The 17,015-nt window shown below is 37.5% G+C and overlaps 2 protein-coding genes across 2 annotated transcripts; one reads left to right on the top strand and one right to left on the bottom strand.

Moving 5' to 3' along the window:
* The first annotated feature begins 1,694 nt into the window (after window positions 1–1,694).
* slc25a18 (solute carrier family 25 member 18) lies at window positions 1,695–11,076 on the top strand. The gene is made up of 10 exons (XM_028449729.1): window positions 1,695–1,878; window positions 2,602–2,927; window positions 3,040–3,162; window positions 4,081–4,136; window positions 4,362–4,452; window positions 4,629–4,744; window positions 5,135–5,318; window positions 7,804–7,964; window positions 9,222–9,297; window positions 9,383–11,076. Exons 2-10 carry the CDS (start codon window positions 2,908–2,910, stop codon window positions 9,516–9,518), a joined length of 963 nt encoding a protein of 320 aa, XP_028305530.1. The 5' UTR covers window positions 1,695–1,878; window positions 2,602–2,907; the 3' UTR covers window positions 9,519–11,076.
* Window positions 11,077–11,502: 426 nt separating this feature from the next.
* atp6v1e1a (ATPase H+ transporting V1 subunit E1a) lies at window positions 11,503–16,561 on the bottom strand. Its single transcript, XM_028449731.1, has 9 exons — window positions 16,365–16,561; window positions 15,953–16,018; window positions 14,926–15,035; window positions 13,935–14,001; window positions 13,628–13,717; window positions 13,493–13,561; window positions 13,299–13,393; window positions 13,129–13,216; window positions 11,503–11,622 (listed from the first exon to the last, which is right to left on the bottom strand). Exons 1-9 carry the CDS (start codon window positions 16,395–16,397, stop codon window positions 11,560–11,562), a joined length of 681 nt encoding a protein of 226 aa, XP_028305532.1. The 5' UTR covers window positions 16,398–16,561; the 3' UTR covers window positions 11,503–11,559.
* Between the last annotated feature and the right edge of the window lie 454 nt (window positions 16,562–17,015).

The following is a 17,015-nucleotide window of genomic DNA, read 5'->3' as shown; positions in this document are numbered from 1 at the left end:
GGATTCAAATCCGGGCTCTTGCTGGGCCACTCGAAAAAATTCAGAGTGCTCCTGAAGCTATTCTCTTTTTAACTTGGTTGTGTACTCAGCTCATTGTAGTATTGGAAAGGTAATCGACACACTAGTCTGAAGTCCAGAGCACTCTGGAGCGAGTTTTTTTTTTAAAGAAACTCTGTACATTTGGTGGCTGTCATCTTACCCTAAATGCAGACTAGTCATCCAGTTCCTGTATCAGAAAAACATGCCCACAGCATGATGTTGCCACCACCATGCTTCACAGTAGGGATGGTGTTAGCCAGGTGATTAGCTGTGCCTCTCCTTTATAATGTTTGGTTTTATCAGACCAGAGAATTTGGTTCTTAAAGTGTCTTCTGTCAAACTCCAATCAGGCTGCCATGTACCTTTTAATGAGAAGTGGCATGAGTCTGGCCACTCGACCATAAAGAGCCGATTGGTTGAGTACGTTATGGTTGACCCTCATGGTTCCTATATCTCCACAACACTGAACCTCTTCCATATTGACCATTGGGTTCACCTCTCTTACCAAGGCCATTATTACCCTGTTACTCAACACGGCCAGGGGGCCAGATGTAGGGAGAGTCCTAGCTGGTGATTACAAACTTCTTCTTGCATTTCCAAAAAATAGATACCACAGTGCTTAATGGGATCTTCAATGCTACTCAAAATATTTTGTGTCCTTTCTAGAGGTTTGTGCCTTGATGTAGGTATAGAGACAAATGTGTAGGTAAAGAGACCGTTCCTTGGACCTCATTGCTTGGTTTTTGCTCTAATATATGCACTGTCAACAGTGAGACCTTATTAAAGTTTTCAAGTTGGTGTCATTCCAAGTCATGTTCAGTCATCACCGATGATTAAAGTTGGAGAAGCATCTCAAGGAAGAGCAATGGAAATCAGATGCACCTGAGCTTATATTGCAGTCAAGCTTTATTTTTTACCTGAAAAACTGTGACAAAGTATTATGAAACCAGGGATAGTGAGAAGAAAAAGCGTGAGGAGAAGACATGCCGTGTTGTGTGTTACAAAGAGTGATCGTGTATCAAAAATGATTAGAGAATAAAGTAAAAGCATTGTACTGCCACTTTTTTGCCAATGTTAAAATCACTTTTATTATACCATGTGCACATTAAATTCTAGGTTGCCACAAAAAAGATATAAAATAACGTCAACTAGAAAGTAACATCCACTTTTTGATGCTGATGAAAATAATCTTGTTGATGTGTTTCCATTAAGAAAAATCTATACATCAATCAATGCTCATGAACAAGTGTTGGGGGGCAAAGCATAGCCACTGTGGTGATCACATGCTTTATTTCTTGAATAACTGAATCCTATAATTATTATTTTCTAAACCCTTATTGGCCTACAGTATACTGTATAACCAAGCAAGTAGGATGCTGCTTTTGGCCGTCATTGTTAATCTGGGTACATTTGCGGTATCCATTGTGACTGCAGGTATTATGTAATATGAGCAGAGTGAATAGAAAGCTCTGTACTGATGGGATGCTTTCATCTTTTTCTTTATAGTCTGTATAGACAGGTTAAAAGCTGTCGATAAATGTAAGATGTTTTTTTTTTATTGATGGGTGTGTTGTGTGAGAGAATGAGCTCTTCCCTTTGGACAGGCATTACATATAGTTGTTTTAGTGCAATGTTGAGCTGCCGAGGTTGTGTCACACAAAGTGTCTCCATGAGAGGGAGGGATTTGAGCAGCAGGACAATACGGGTGTTTGTGCAACGGCCCCTGAGTGGCTGCTGGTCCTCCCAGATCGCGTTCGCTTGACTACCATTGCTGCATGCACAATTGTAGTGGAAAAGGAATGAACATTTTGATCCTGCTTTTGGAATGCAACAAAAGCGGTAAGAGCTCCACTCCTGTTATATCTTGGATTGTGTGAAAATGAGTTTAATTGAATGCTGTATGATGGAGGCTTGTGTAGTGAGTGGTGCTGCTCTGATATTCTTTTGGGGCAAGCTGGAGGTGGCGTGGGGTGAGGCACCCATGTCTGTGTTTTGGCAGGGTCACTAGTGAGTGTGAATCGAGCTGAAAGGAAGTTTTCCTCAGAAAGAGGCTCAGTCAAAGGCATGTGTAGAATTTAATTTAAGCTCCAGGAAAAGAAAAGACAGATTTCAGAAACTTCCAAATTGCACTTGGAGATTAAATCACAATAGTGAAGGGAAATGAACTGAAGATTTACCATTTTTTTAAATTAGGTGTGAGAAAAATAGTAATCGTAAAAGAGAGAAGACATGCAAGGATAGAGAGACAAGGTTTAAAGTGGTAAAAATAGAGCTGAGAATGGAGGTGAAGAGATTAAGAGAGAGATTAATTAGGGAGCTGAGGGAAGGGGGAAGTCAGAAAGGAAACGTTGACATAAAGCATCACATGTAACTATACAGAATGCAGTGACTGCAACCCTAGAGAAAGTAGTAGATGACTTCATCAAAACCTGAATCTCTGTGTGATATGTTAAAGACAAAAATAAACTGAAATTATGTATCGATTAGTGGGGCACTGATCTCATTTTACTCTTTAGAAGTACCACAACTTCATGTTCACGAACAAAAAATTCTTGTTTCCAGCGAATGAGAGATCTGCTTTTGTACCCCAAACAAAGTCAAAAGACTGGATGACACAGAATCAACACAAGTACTTTGGCCACAGCAGAAAGAAGAGACAACCACCCGTACTGTAACGGGCAAAAGGAGAAGCGGAAGCAGAATCATTGCATTGAATCACCTGCATGTAGGCAGGCTTTGTTGATAACACATGGCTGAGTGTGTTGAGTAAAGGGAAGAGGAAAGAGATAAAGGTGGGGAAGAGCTGGTGGAGCAAGAAACGGAGGAGGAGAGGAGTTGGCCTGAGCGTGGACACCAAACGAAAGCAGGATGGGGGAGAAGAAGGTTAGGTAAGTATTCTCACCATGTTTGTTTAGCCTAACGAAGCAGCAGCAGCAGCTTTTTGTTGGTCTTTTATATGTGTGTGTGTGTGCGTTTGTGCATGTGTTGATCCCTTTCTAGTCTCCCTGCTAAGCTGATTAATGGGGGCGTGGCAGGCCTGGTGGGTGTGACATGTGTATTTCCTATCGACCTGGCCAAGACCCGCCTACAGAACCAGCAGGGTGTCCAAGTCTACAAGGGAATGTGAGTAGGGCTTCCCTGAGGACAGTTATTACTCTGCCATGCGTAAAGATAAGAGTTGTCTGCTTTGTTTATTCAAAACATGTTTAAAGGATTGTCATTCGTTGACAGTCCTTTTGACTTTTATGAAACACAACATATAGTTTGAATAGACACATTTCACACATTTGTTTTGATCACAGATAAAGGAAGAAAAAAAACTTTCAATATTTTGGCTGACTTTCAGTTTATGTCAGTGAAAAACTAAATAAAAAGGCTTGAACAAGTGTGCAAACCTCTGCCAAGCGCCAAATCTCCTCTTTGCCAGATACTGACAGTTATCTTGATCAGTGATCCTGGTCATGGTACCATGATCATTCACACTTTAAAGGCTGGGTCGGAATTTCTATTTTCATTAATAACAATACAGAAGATCGAAATATATGGACACCCCCATGTAAAAAAAAAACTCAAATTATGATAAATTCCGCAGTCTGGATTTAATGTGGATTAAACTCGGTGGGGCAATTGAGGAACCATCATAACCAAGTCACATTTAATAAAGATCTGTCAAATAGGCACCAAGATCTTAATTTTTTTTTTTTTAATTTCGCCAATGATGATATTTTTTAAACTGATCCAGAATGAGTAGATTGATCCAGGTCGTCTCAAAACATTTAATGAACAATTAAATGGCATCAGGTTTATATTTGGTTAAAATTTTGTCAAAATGTTACGTACTTTTGACGTAATATTGCTAACAGACAAACAAATAAACGCAAGTGAAAATATCACCTCCTTGGCGAAGCCAAAGCTGCATAAGTTGCTTTACACTTTCTATATATTAAATTTATAACTGAAACATTAGGTTAAGATGTTTTTAATTCATACAATGTTTAATAATGATATCAACGGGTTTCCCTTCTTGTTTTTTCTATCAAGGCTAGACTGCCTGGCTAAAACAATCCGTTCAGAGGGATATTTTGGATGCTACAGAGGTAATCTTTGTATTTCTAATTTCTGTGACAAACTGTAAATGTAATCCAACCTCCTACAAAGTTGTTTTCCCCACAAGCCCTAATCTTGTCATCGTGATAACCTTTGTCCACTGTTGTTGTCCTGTGTAGCTGGTAAACCATAAGCTGCTGTTTGGGCTCATTCCATTTGTGTACATTTATAGAACTGTTGTGTGCCAGTGTCATTAGCCTGTTTTTCCTCTGTAGGTGCTGCAGTGAACCTCACACTAGTTACGCCAGAGAAAGCTATTAAACTTGCTGCTAATGACGTGTTTCGACAGAAGCTCTCTAAGGATGGGTGACTCAGTCTTTTTTTCTTTTTAAAATTAATACTGCATATACAATTAGTACAATTACAACATTCAGGTGTTTCACAATCAGATATATTAATTTATGTACAAAGGAATATATTGGTGAAAACAAACTTTTGTGTGCTTTATCAAGATGTTTACTGTAATGTGTTACTGTTTTCAGATATTTGCCCCTGTGGGGAGAGATACTGGCTGGTTGTGGGGCAGGGACCTGTCAGGTAGTTGTTACAACTCCAATGGAGATGCTGAAAATCCAGCTTCAAGATGCAGGCAGACTTGGTGAGTTTTTTACTTGGTTTTAAAAAATGTAATGAAAAGCACTGCATGCAAGAAAAAAGTGTTATGTGGTAAAAATGTAAATATAAAACAAATGTCAAACTCCAAAATTAGCATCGGAAGAGAAAAAAATAGTATTGGGACAACCCTACTGCAGTCTGAAAGACAGTTTTGTTTTTTACATAATGACTGATCATGCTCACAGATAATGACCTTAACAATACTGCATTATTATGTTGTTTATGATGTGTTTTATATATGATAATCAGTATTTTTTTTGTGTCACCATGAATAAGAATCTCAGTGTTATTCTTTATTTGCATTTACAATAACCCTTACCTGATTATATTCTCCTTAAGCATATTCTAATTAATGTTTTTGTTTTTTTAAAAGCTGCACAAAGGTCTATGCCAGCTCCAGTTCAGTCTCCTGGTTCAGCATCTTCTTCAGTGGCGCCTCCCCCACAAGCTAAGTCAACCCCGCCACAACGTCCCTCAGCTACTCGCATCACTGTGAAACTACTGAAAACCCGGGGGCTGGCAGGCCTCTACAGAGGGGCAGGAGCCACCTTGATGAGGTGAACACATACATGAACTATTTTACACTTTTACACTCACTCTGTAGAAAATCGGACTGTTTCCTCCACTGGAATTGAACCAATATACTTCCTGTTAACCATTACACTACACAATATTCCCTAACTTAGAATATAAGTGCTATTGTAATGATAAGAGTTTGTAATCATGGCGGCAGATGGGTTTAGGAGATTAAGTGAGTTGAAATTTCTTTGGCAATGAGATTCATTGTCATAGAGCAAGGCGGCTAATACACAGGTTAGGTTAACCCTACTGAAATGTGTTTTATTGAAATAATAACCCGATTGTAATAGAGAAATATAAAGTGTATGTAAGCTCTACTGACCTTGACTTTAATGGTGCATGCACAATGATCGAGATGGACATAGAGAGAGAGTGGGACTACTCGGATTGAAGCCAGACCAAACCATGCACGAAAATGGAGAAGAACTGATGTAATGAGTGGAACCGACAAACTCCCTCGTTCTGAATAATGATTAAAGATGAATGCAAGCTCGGCCATAAGGTTGGGGCGGACTGGTTTGGGAAAAGAGGAATAGCTACAAGTTGGAGGGGGAGTGATAACAGTTAAAAGACAAACATTACCAGGACTTGTGGTTGGATCTTGTGGAAGACCAGATAGTGTGGTTTGGTCAAGAAAAATGCCAAATATGATATCCAATCTTGTATTGGGTAATCAATATATGTTAGATGCTAAGGAGTGTGTCTTATTGTCTCTATGTGTTTCTCTTTTCATGTGCTTTCATGTGGTTCATATTGTTTCAGTAGACAAAGCGGCAATTTGTCTCCACAACATGCTTGTCTGTTCCACTCGAGAAGCTGGGATCAGTTGTCCAGATTTTAGAGTATAATCCTGCAGTAGACACAAAATTTGGGAACAATGCCTTCTAACTAAGATAGGTGCTAATGTATGACTTTGGGACTATCCAAAGTCCCAAAGTCATACCTTGGGACTGCTCGCTCCTTGGAGTAGACTTGTAGTTCAGCCATTGGTTGTTTGTTAGATTCCAAGATCTGGAATTGTGCACATCCAATATCGGAGGTGACCATTTTCAAGATGAATTGCCTCCACTGCTCGGGGCAAATGTGAATTAGAGTGTAATGAAGCAACAAAAATACTGTAATCCGCAGAGTGAATGGCTGCAGAAGCGGCTGTTTTCTGTTTCTTGAAACTGGCTGTGCTACCTTAGGGAAAAGGGCTGTCACTACACAGAAAATGCAGTTCATTGTAGCACTGAGGTTGAGTCACACGTAAGGCAAATCAAGTCCTCAATCAATCAATCAATCTTTTATTTGTATAGCGCCAAATCATAACCAATGGGATCTCAAGACACTTTACAGTAGAGCAGTCTTAAGGACGGACTCTTCATTTTATAGATACACACATATGCATATATACGTATATACACATACATATGTATCCCACACCCAACATGAATTCATCATGGCGGATGAGGACAGGATTTAAAAGCACAACAAAAAGGGTTGTTTAGGGTCAGTAAGGCCGAAAGATAAGGGTAGACTGAGCAATGAGAAACAAAGGACGAGAGGAGTAGAGCGTGGGAGACATAGAGGGAAAGAAACAAACAACTTTTCACTACCTCAAAAAGACAAATAGGTAGATAAAAAGCAAATCTTATGATAATACTGGTTTATTTCTGATCATAAACATTTTTTTCCTATGACTGCACAATCAGGGTACAAACCAAACCAAAAGCACCAATACAGGCCATACAGTAAATGCTATTACACACCTAATGTATGGTGACAACTAACACCCACAATAGAAAAATATGATAATTAATCAGATCTTCCTTCAGAGCCAATGAATGAAGTATTTTACATTTCATTTGATGTACTACCTGTCAATGGAGGACAATTCTTTGATAGAAATTGACTCCAGCAATACACACAACATTATATAGAACAAAGTGAAAAATGTGTCAAAAACTATTGGAAGTAAGATAACAGATGACACTTGCCCTTTGTGCATGATATCACCTCATATCATGTCTAAAGGTTATTCACATGTTTGCTACTTGCAGGGATGTTGAATCGCCCGCATGAAAAACACTTGACCACAATTGTTTTTAGGGAGAGATGGTAAGTTTCCCAGTTTGACAACATGCCAAACTAGCCAAACTCTCAGCTACACTGCCCTTCATACAAAACTACTACTGATTGCACAATTCGCACTGGGAGTGGGGTCGCAGCATTTTCTATCAACTCTGCTAATCAACACCGATCAATAGCTTCCTGCAGCGATGTCTGACTGCTCTGCTGTTCATTTGGATCATATGTCTCTTGTTTCTCTCACAACCTACCACACAAAAACACAGTTTTGTCAGTTTTCAGTTGTCTGACAGGTTGATTTATTCCTTCACCCCCTAACCCCCGACTTCCTGTTCATGGTCCACCTTGAATAGGGTTATCTGACAGTTTGTTTCTTTATTATATCTTCTCTAGAGATGTACCCTTCTCAATGATCTACTTCCCCTTGTTTGCCAACCTCAATACACTTGGCCGGGAAAGGACAAATATGCAGGCTAAGGCACCATTCTGGCAGTCTTTTGGTGCAGGTTGCACTGCTGGGTCAGTGGCAGCTGTGGCAGTGACTCCACTGGATGGTGAGTGTGATACAGATGGTTAGACATTTGGGATTTAACCGCTATATACTCGCAAAGAAAGTTGCATATGCATTGGTTAAACAATGCCATGTTCTTTGCAAGGTATTTTTACTCACTGGCTCTGTCTTTCCCCCTAACATCAACCCTCATAGCATTCTTCATCATTAACTAATGAAACTTATTGCTGGTCCTCTTTTCACATGATTTGTCAGCTTCATATACAGTGTAATTAGTCTGTTTTCCTCAAACTCTCCTTTGCAAATTCTCAAACAATTTCAATTTGATCTTTTTGGACTTCTCTCTTAATTTTTCTACTCAAGCCATTGTTTAGTTGTCTGAATTATAAAAAAAAATCTCACTTTCAAATTACGATATTAAAAGTACAAGTATACCAAGTTCTCGCCAGTTTGTAATAGGTTACTTTGTACAGTATATAGTCAATTAATGGTCATTAGGTTAGTCAACACATTTTCAATTGATAAGTTCACAAAAATGCTTGCCAAGCGACAAATATGGTCTTTGCCAGATATTGAAAGTTATCTCGATCAGTCATCCTGATCATGATACCATGTACATGCACACTTTAAAGGCTTGTAAGAAGTTTCTATCTCCATTATAAATGATACAGTCGGTCCAAATGTAAGGGCACCCCCATTTTTAGAAGAAATCATGATGAAATGCGTAATCCAGAGCCAATCCGGATGAAACTCAGTGAGGTAATTGAAAAATCAACACGACATAAATGAGCCCAATTTCATAAAGATCAGTAAATTACGAACAAAGATGTTAATTTTTGAAATTTCGCCAATGAAGAGAGAGAAACTATAGATTAAACGTTTCAAACTGATCCGGAATCAGAATATTGATTCAAATCCCCAGGTCAATATACTGATTACTTTTGACAACATCCTGTTAACAAACAAACAAACGCCCGTAAAAATATTACCTCCTTGGTGGCGGTGATAGCAAATTTCACATAATGTAATATATTGTTTAGTCTGCATATTAAAGTGTTGAACTATTTAGGTATAATAATTCTAAACTCTCACTTCTAAAGCCACAAGATTTAGGTTTTACTGTTTGTTTGTTTTTACTTTTTCTGCCGTGTTAATTCACCCTTGTAATGAAAAGTATATTTTTCTGCCCCCTTGTAAGCATAAAACCTGACCATTGTTATGAGTTGAAGAATGGAAATGTATGAGAATGGTTGATGGGACTGAACATTCTTTCTAAAATAATGTTTTCAATGCTCTACAGTAATAAAAACCCGTCTGCAGACGTTGCAAAAGGGAGAGGGTGAAGATTCATACAGGGGCATTATAGATTGCACCAGGTGAGACTCATAGGTTACATCTTTTTACATTTCTTATTGAAAATAACAGAAGTAACACTTTCTGTTCTCTCTGTGGTTCTTACAGACGCATCATGATGCGAGAGGGCCCGTCAGCATTTCTGAAGGGTGCGACGTGTCGAGCTTTGGTCATTGCTCCTCTCTTTGGCATTGCACAGGGTGTCTACTTCCTCGGAGTCGGGGAATGTTGCTCGGTTTGTTAGGATAGCCGCGCCACTTAGCATTTCGTGGTGGATAAACCACTGAATGATACGGTTAAGTTAAGGGTTGACAAAATGAGGGTAGATGTTGGGTTGCACACCGCAAACCAAAGGAAGAGCACAGGTCTGAGAGGGTGAAAGGCTTGGTTTACTATAAGGTGAACACACGTAATCACACAAAATGATTATCCAGGTTGTCAACAGGAATCTGTAGGTGAAACAAGGCAACGTGTGAATACATGTGATGAATCTGAGAGTTCTAGGCATATTTCAGGGTGCTTGTTGAAAGACAATTTTTAATTTATTCAGGCTGCTAACTTGAAAATGTTCTTGGCCTGTGCTCTATCCCCCATGTTAAGTGACAAAATCCTCTCCCAATCTTTATCTCATGCTGTTTGATGTCATAGCGTGAGCCGGATGTTTTTGTCTTCATTTTAAAAGCCAATCGCTGAGCCACGGTGTGTGTGAGGTCATCACCGGAAAAAGGCTGTTATCCTTCTGCCTACGCTGTACACGCATTCCTCCCACTCCATCTCAGAGAATGGAGTTGTAATCTGGGATCCCTTGACTGGATTGGGAGACGCTTCCTGCCAATGTCTCTGAGGTCATGTGTTAATCTGATGGTAATGCTGTAATCCAGGTATTAGCATACAATAGACTTTAGCACATTTTGCTTCAGGTCACGGACAAGACTTCCTGTTTTACGAAGTTTGTACTTGTTTTAATGCAATTCATGAGACGCCTTGAATTCATTCTACTGCAGAGTTTGAAGTAAACCTTTTGTTAGTTCAGATTATTAACAGCATAACTGTAAAACACAATTAAAGCCTTATCAATATTGATAGTTTAATACAAGAACAAGTATGTATTGTATACAATTTAAAAGAATGTGGTATCAATTTGTTCCTTAAAGAATAACTAAACGCCAAAACCACTTTTTTCTGCAGAATTCGAGGGGATTTGGGTATGAAGAAGTGCTGTGGATTGATCCTGGTACAACTCTTAACATTTTAGTCAAAGTCTTTCAATTTGGCATATTTTGTTGTAAAATGTCAGTGTTACTGCCTTCTATGGGTTGAAACCCGGCTATTACAATAGATTTTTGCTATTGGCTGAGAACAAGATTGTGTGATGTTTTGGAACCATCTTGTGTCACAAACAAGCACTCCAAGCCCCACCCCTTTTATAAAACCTAGCACCTGTGGGTTCTACAGTCAACAGTCAGTGGTGAGTAGGTTAAACTGAGAGAAGAGTGAAAATAGAGGTATGTTGAGTAATGAGTAACTAGTTAACATAGCATAGATTGCTCATTGGAGATTTTATAGTATAGACTGGGCGTGTCGTTACTGCTCCAGGAGCCCCGCCCACAATCAAGGCATTTTTTGAATTTGAAAATCAGGGGTTTAGTTACTCTTTAAGTTGACAATAGTAACTTTTAGAAGTAAAGAGGAAGTATTGGCACCTTTTCTTGCCAACTGTATGTTATTTTTCTTTTTTTTACCTTGATAATAAAAGGCACATCTTTATGTGGATGACTTTCTAAGCTACCACACTTTTTTCAATGTAGACTGAATTTAGCCAAAATTTATAGTTTGTTTCTAAGCTGTAAATAAAGACATCTGATGATATTTCACCTGCGTCACACAAGATTTGTTTGCTTTGTAAAAAGACAAAGATTTATTGTAGTTTTTGGCACACAGACACATGTATAAACATCAAAAGGCAAAAGATGCAAACAACTGTAATAGCTAGTAAATATTAAGTAACAAGAGTAGACTATTCTTTGGTACCGTAAGTGAAATACTTGGTTATTGTTAATGTAACAGGTATTTAGTGAAGCAAAGTTGACCAAACGTGCTAAAGATGAGCCCAAAACAGGCTTCAAATATAAAATGAAATGCAACAATTAGTGCACTTGTTGAAAAGACATTCAGTAAATGCAGAAATAAGATGTATAATATTTTGACAAAGGCTCCATCATGTTTTATTTTTTTTTAAACCGGACACATTGCCAGGGTCCGTGCGGCTCTCCTCTAACGCGTTGTTAATCCAGGAACTTGCGGTTGGGATTGGCACCAAACAAGCTCGCCCTGATTTCAGGCATCATCTATCAGGGGTAAAACCAGGACAAGAGTAAATGCAAAGGACGACGACTATCACTAAATTATATTTATATATTAAAAAATCTTCTATCTGAATCAGAATCAGTTCTATTCCCAAGTACAGTTTTTAGACAATACAATACATTTTACTTGGTGGATGTTGCAAAATAAACAAAAAAACAAGAAACAGTACGATAATAATAAATAGCATTAATATAAATATGAACATATATACAAAATGTACATTTACAGTATGTATTCTGTTTTTTCATTTATTTGTCGCTTTTTCACAAGTAATATTGGAGGATTTGTTGTAGTTAAACACACTTAGATGCATCTTTTCACCACTGAAACATAGACTTTAGTCAGCTTCATTATCTCAGATAAAAGCTGTAATACTAGATGTTTAAGATTATAATTGCAACTAGGGATGCCCCTATACAACGTTTTCATTTCCGATATGATACTGATATTGCAGCCTTGCGTATCGGCCGATACCGATATTGATCCAAAATCAGCATGAATCATAATAGTCATAACTTATTTTGTAGTGTGGAATGTTAGAAAAGGCTTGATTAAGTGATGTTACTCAAACAGAGAACAATAGTCAGCAACAGTAGGTATGAGAACAACTGACCCATTTATTATTATCCAATTGGTTACATACATTTAAACTTCAACATAATATCTACAGTATTCTACAATTGAATAAAATAAATGAAAAAATAAATTGGGAAAATAATTTTTTTTCTTAAAAATCACAGAATCCGGAAATTTGAATCCGATATCTGATATTCGTTTTCAGGCTAACATCGGACCGATATCCAATCGGGACACCCCTAATCGCAACTGTGTCTTTCATCTGAGAAAAAAATGGTTTAATGTGAACAACGCTGGTCTGCAGAGGGATTACACTCAAGTTTAATTAATTAAATCATCTCCTATACAGTACCTGTCCATTCTGTAGCAGAAAGACAATTCTGGGTCAAAGTCAAGGATGCAAAATGTCACACGGGCACTTTTATTAACAACAATGTCAAAATTCTGGACAACTTCTCTTTTAAAGGACAGCGTGTGTGAGTACGTTCTGTACTGTGGCTTGTTTCAGGACAGGTCTTGGTTGCAGGCAAGAGAGAAAATGTTTATTATCTTTGTTGCTCATTGTATTGTTGTTGCTTTCTATGTTGTGTTCTTTGTAGATTGATTTCATGGTGTAAAGGGGCAGGTTACATGACATTATTCTTCTTTATTTATTCAAGACTTGGGAACATTTGTGTTCATATTGAATTGCTTTGTTTTTAATCAATTCATGAAAAATGGAATGACTCTCCTCACACTAATCTCGAGACATGAATTAACTGTATGAGGTGTAGGAATCTCTTGACAGTTTTAAAACAATGCAAACACTGCTATTTATTACAGTCTGTGTGTTGGGGTGCCCTCTACAGAGAAAAAGGTGGAACTGCAGGACTTCTACTGTGATGGAAAATGTTCAGATAAAGTTACTCTACCTGTTGTGCCATTAGCTCCAGCCTGCTCTCCAAAGTGTTGGACACCTTGATCTTTCCATTTTCGTTGTACATTTCGATTCCTCCACAGCTGTTTTAAAACAGAGTAAATGCCAGCTTTAAACCATAGGCTCAAATGGATCTGAACTTAACCCTGCATTAAACAATCCTACATGTTAGGTGGTAGAAACCGATCCCGGTCGATTTTAACAGTTAAGTTGCTCTTTACGGCTTCTTTGTAGACGGCAATGTTCTTGTCAACTGCAGCCTGTCAGGTGATAACACATAGAACAGAACTATGAAACGCATCATTTGTTACAACTCAAAAGCGACAGTACCTGCTTTCCAACATAAGGCATGACAATACCTGTACGGTTTCTATGTCCTGCTCCCGACAGCGGATGGTAACTTTAGGCTCCAGCAGGCGATAAAATCCCTGGAAAGGAAAAATTTAATCTCTAACATGTAAGAAAACTATTTTAATTGTTTGGTTTGGCTTTACCTGAAGCACCAGGCCCTCTAATAGGCTGGAGTATTGAGCAGGGTCTTCGGCAATTTTGGCAAGTCTTTGACGTGCTTCATTTAACAGATCCTTGAGAAAAATCAAAGCAAAATATGTAAAAAAAAAGAAAGAAGTTAAATTAATTTATAAATAATAAGGAAAGCACCCAAAAATTTTATTTCAAGTATTATGAAGGTGAAAACAAAATAAACTAAAGTAAACTTAAAAATAAGCTAAATTCTATCTATATTGCAAATTCTCAGAGACGTGTTGTAATTAAAGTGAAATTACTCTGTTAATTTCTTACCGTAATCATGCCATCTCGAGCCATCAGAACGTTCAACCTCGCTTGGTTCATTAGGTTGGACATCTTGCTGAAGGGTGAGTAGTACTTAAAATGAATCATGTCATTGTCAAATAGGAATAAGTACAAGAATATTAGGATTTTTGTGTGTTAGGAGTCGGACGCTGGTGCAATAAATGATCCAGATGACGGAATTGAATTCAACCTCGAATGAATAAAACCCCATCTGGAGAAGAGCTTTGGTCAAAGAGTGAGAAAGTTCTTGAGTAGTTCCTGCTGTGGTCAAAGCAAAACTCTGTCTGCAGTGGTTTCATGTTCTCCCTAGACTATCGACATGGTATAAATTATAACAGACAAAAAAAACAAAACACAATGATACACAGAATTAGAGAAAATCATTAATATGCCGACAAAAAAACTCCATACAAAATTACAAAAAAATATTTAAAAAAAATACAACAAAAATAAACAGTGACTCAAAAAAAAAAAAACCAACACAAAAATGACAAAAACTACACAAAAAAACAACAAAAATACAGTGACTCCAAAAATATACAAAATGACAGACAAATACACAAAATTATGACAAAAAATAATTAAAAAAATTACACAAAATGACAAAAGAAATACATAAACAACAATAAAAACTCACAATCCCTTTGTTCCTTCCTGTATTAATGCTCAGATTAATCATTATTCTAAATGCGGACATGATTGTTGATATGACCCTTGGATCAGATGATCACATTTTTGTGGCTCTTACTGTGATAAAAGTTGCCCATTTCTGCTCTTTTTTCAACTAAATCCATGTTAAATAATGTGAAGTCTGTTATTTGTTCTTATTTAATTTATCAGTGAATGTGATAGAGTCAGTGTGTTGTAGATGTAGACGTGTCCTCGTGCTCATGGTAAACAGGGATAGGCTGTAGTGAACTGTGACTGTGAGCAGGATAAGCAGGTACGTGGCATTGAATGGACGGTAAAGAAAACTCACATTTTCTTATGCTGTTCAATTTGCTTTTCCTTCTTCTCATAGTGCTCCATGATTTTGACTCTCTGAGTTTGGACCAAACGGCCTTTCTCAATGTTGAACTCTTCCTCTGCCTGTGATGGTCACATGGTTCATTAAGATGAGAGAGAGGGAAGGAGGAAGGAAGGAAAGAAGGAAAGAAAGTAAAGAAGGAAAGCGGAAAAGAAACATAGGAAAGAAGGAAAGGAGAAAGAAAGGGGAAAAAATGAAGGAAGGAAGGAAGGAAGGTAACAAGGAATGCAGGAAAGAAAAAGGAAGGAAAGAGGGTAGAAAATACGGAAGGAAGGAAAGAAACAAAGGAAGTAAAGAAAGGAAGGAAGGAAAAAAACAAAAGAAGGTAAGAAAGAAACAAAGGAAGCTAAAAAGGTATAAAGTAAGGAAGGAATGGAAGAAGCAAGAAACAATGGAAGAAAATAAGGAAGAAAGTACAGAAGGAAGGAAAGAAACAAAGGAAGTAAACAAATGAAGGAAGGAAGAAAGAAGGAAAGAAACAAAGGAAGGTAAGAAATAAACAAAGGAAACTAAGAAGAAAGAAAGGAAGGAAGGAAAGAAGAAACAAAGGAAGGTAAAAAGAAAGAAAGGAAGCTAAGACTGTAAAAAGTAAGGAAGGAAAAAAGAAAGAACAAAGGAAGTAAACAAACAAAAGAAGGAAGAAAGAAGGTAAGAAAGAAACAAAGGAAACTCAGAAGGAAGAAAGGAAGGAAGAAGGAAAGAAAGAAGGAAACAAAGAAAGTAAGAAAGAAGGGAAGAAACAAAGGAAGGTAAAAAAGAAATAAAGGATGGTAAAAAGTCAGGAAAGAAAGAAAGAAACAAAAGAATTAAACAAACAAAAGAAGGAAGGAAGGAAGGAAGGAAGGAAAGAAAGAAACAAAGGAAGTAAACAAACAAAAGAAGGAAGAAAGAAGGCAGGAAACAAAGGAAGGTAAGAAGGAAGAGACTAGGATGAAGGAAGTTCAGATGTAAGACAGGAAGGAAAGAAAGAAAGAGTCACCTTGGCATCTATTTCCTCCACTTTCTCACTGGCTTCCTGCTCAATGAAGGCCATCATGTGTTTGATCTGTGACAAACACAACATCATGAGTTTGTGGATGAGGTGGAACTGTGTTACACGTCTGTCTAACTTCACAATAAACAGCACTGTGCAGCTAAAGGCTAACTTATTAAATTATATATACATGACTCCTGAAAAGAACATGAGTCTTTACTGGTGAAAAACATTATAGTATACTTCACAATAACTCACGCTACAGTTACTTTTTATTTTTTTAAATATTTAACATATACATGTTTTAAAAAAATCTAAACCCAATCCAAATGTTGTGCACAGGAAGTTAAAGAAGAATAAGATAACAGAAAAACTGTCACATATTGGTTATGAAAAGTTCAAACTTTTGTTAAAATACCTGCTTCTGAACGTCATTGTCACTGAGCGCCATGGGTGCTGGTCAATGTCGGTTCTGTTCGGTAAAGTCTGTAAATGATTCTAATGAATAGAAGAACAGTAAGAACGTAATGTAAAGAGTTAGAAGCTACTACTACTACTACTACTACTTCTATACACTTTCACTGCGACCAGCCCCTCGTCGAGCTGGATACACGGAACACACTAAGCTTCCGGTTGGACGTTTCAAAATAATACACTGTAAATATTCATTAACTATAATAACGGGGAAAGCGCGCAAGACATTTCAAAATAATACTTAGAAATTAAAATTTTTAAGACAATAAAAGAAGACTACCCCAAACATAGCATAAGTATTAAATAACATAAGTATCATCAAGATTTGCTGATTTCGTTTGGATCAGAATAAGCATACAAAGTAACAAATAACAGACAAAATATGCAGAAATAGAATAAAAATAACCAGTGGTTTGCTTTTAAAAGACATCACTATCACTCTATACCGTGTAAAATATGGCTTTTAAAAATTAATTACAAAATCAAAACTTGGGGAAGATCTATGAAAAAGAGACAGGTTAGTTTTATCCTCCTGATGATGTGTTGTTGCAATAGTAATATTAGAGTATATGACGTTAACTGCACAAAAACACAC

The sequence above is a fragment of the Gouania willdenowi genome, chromosome 6 (genome assembly GCF_900634775.1).
Source record: "Gouania willdenowi chromosome 6, fGouWil2.1, whole genome shotgun sequence".
Lineage (NCBI taxonomy): Eukaryota > Metazoa > Chordata > Actinopteri > Blenniiformes > Gobiesocidae > Gouania > Gouania willdenowi.
The sequence above is the reverse complement of the archived record's forward strand: the minus strand, read 5'-3'. Positions and strand labels throughout refer to the sequence as shown.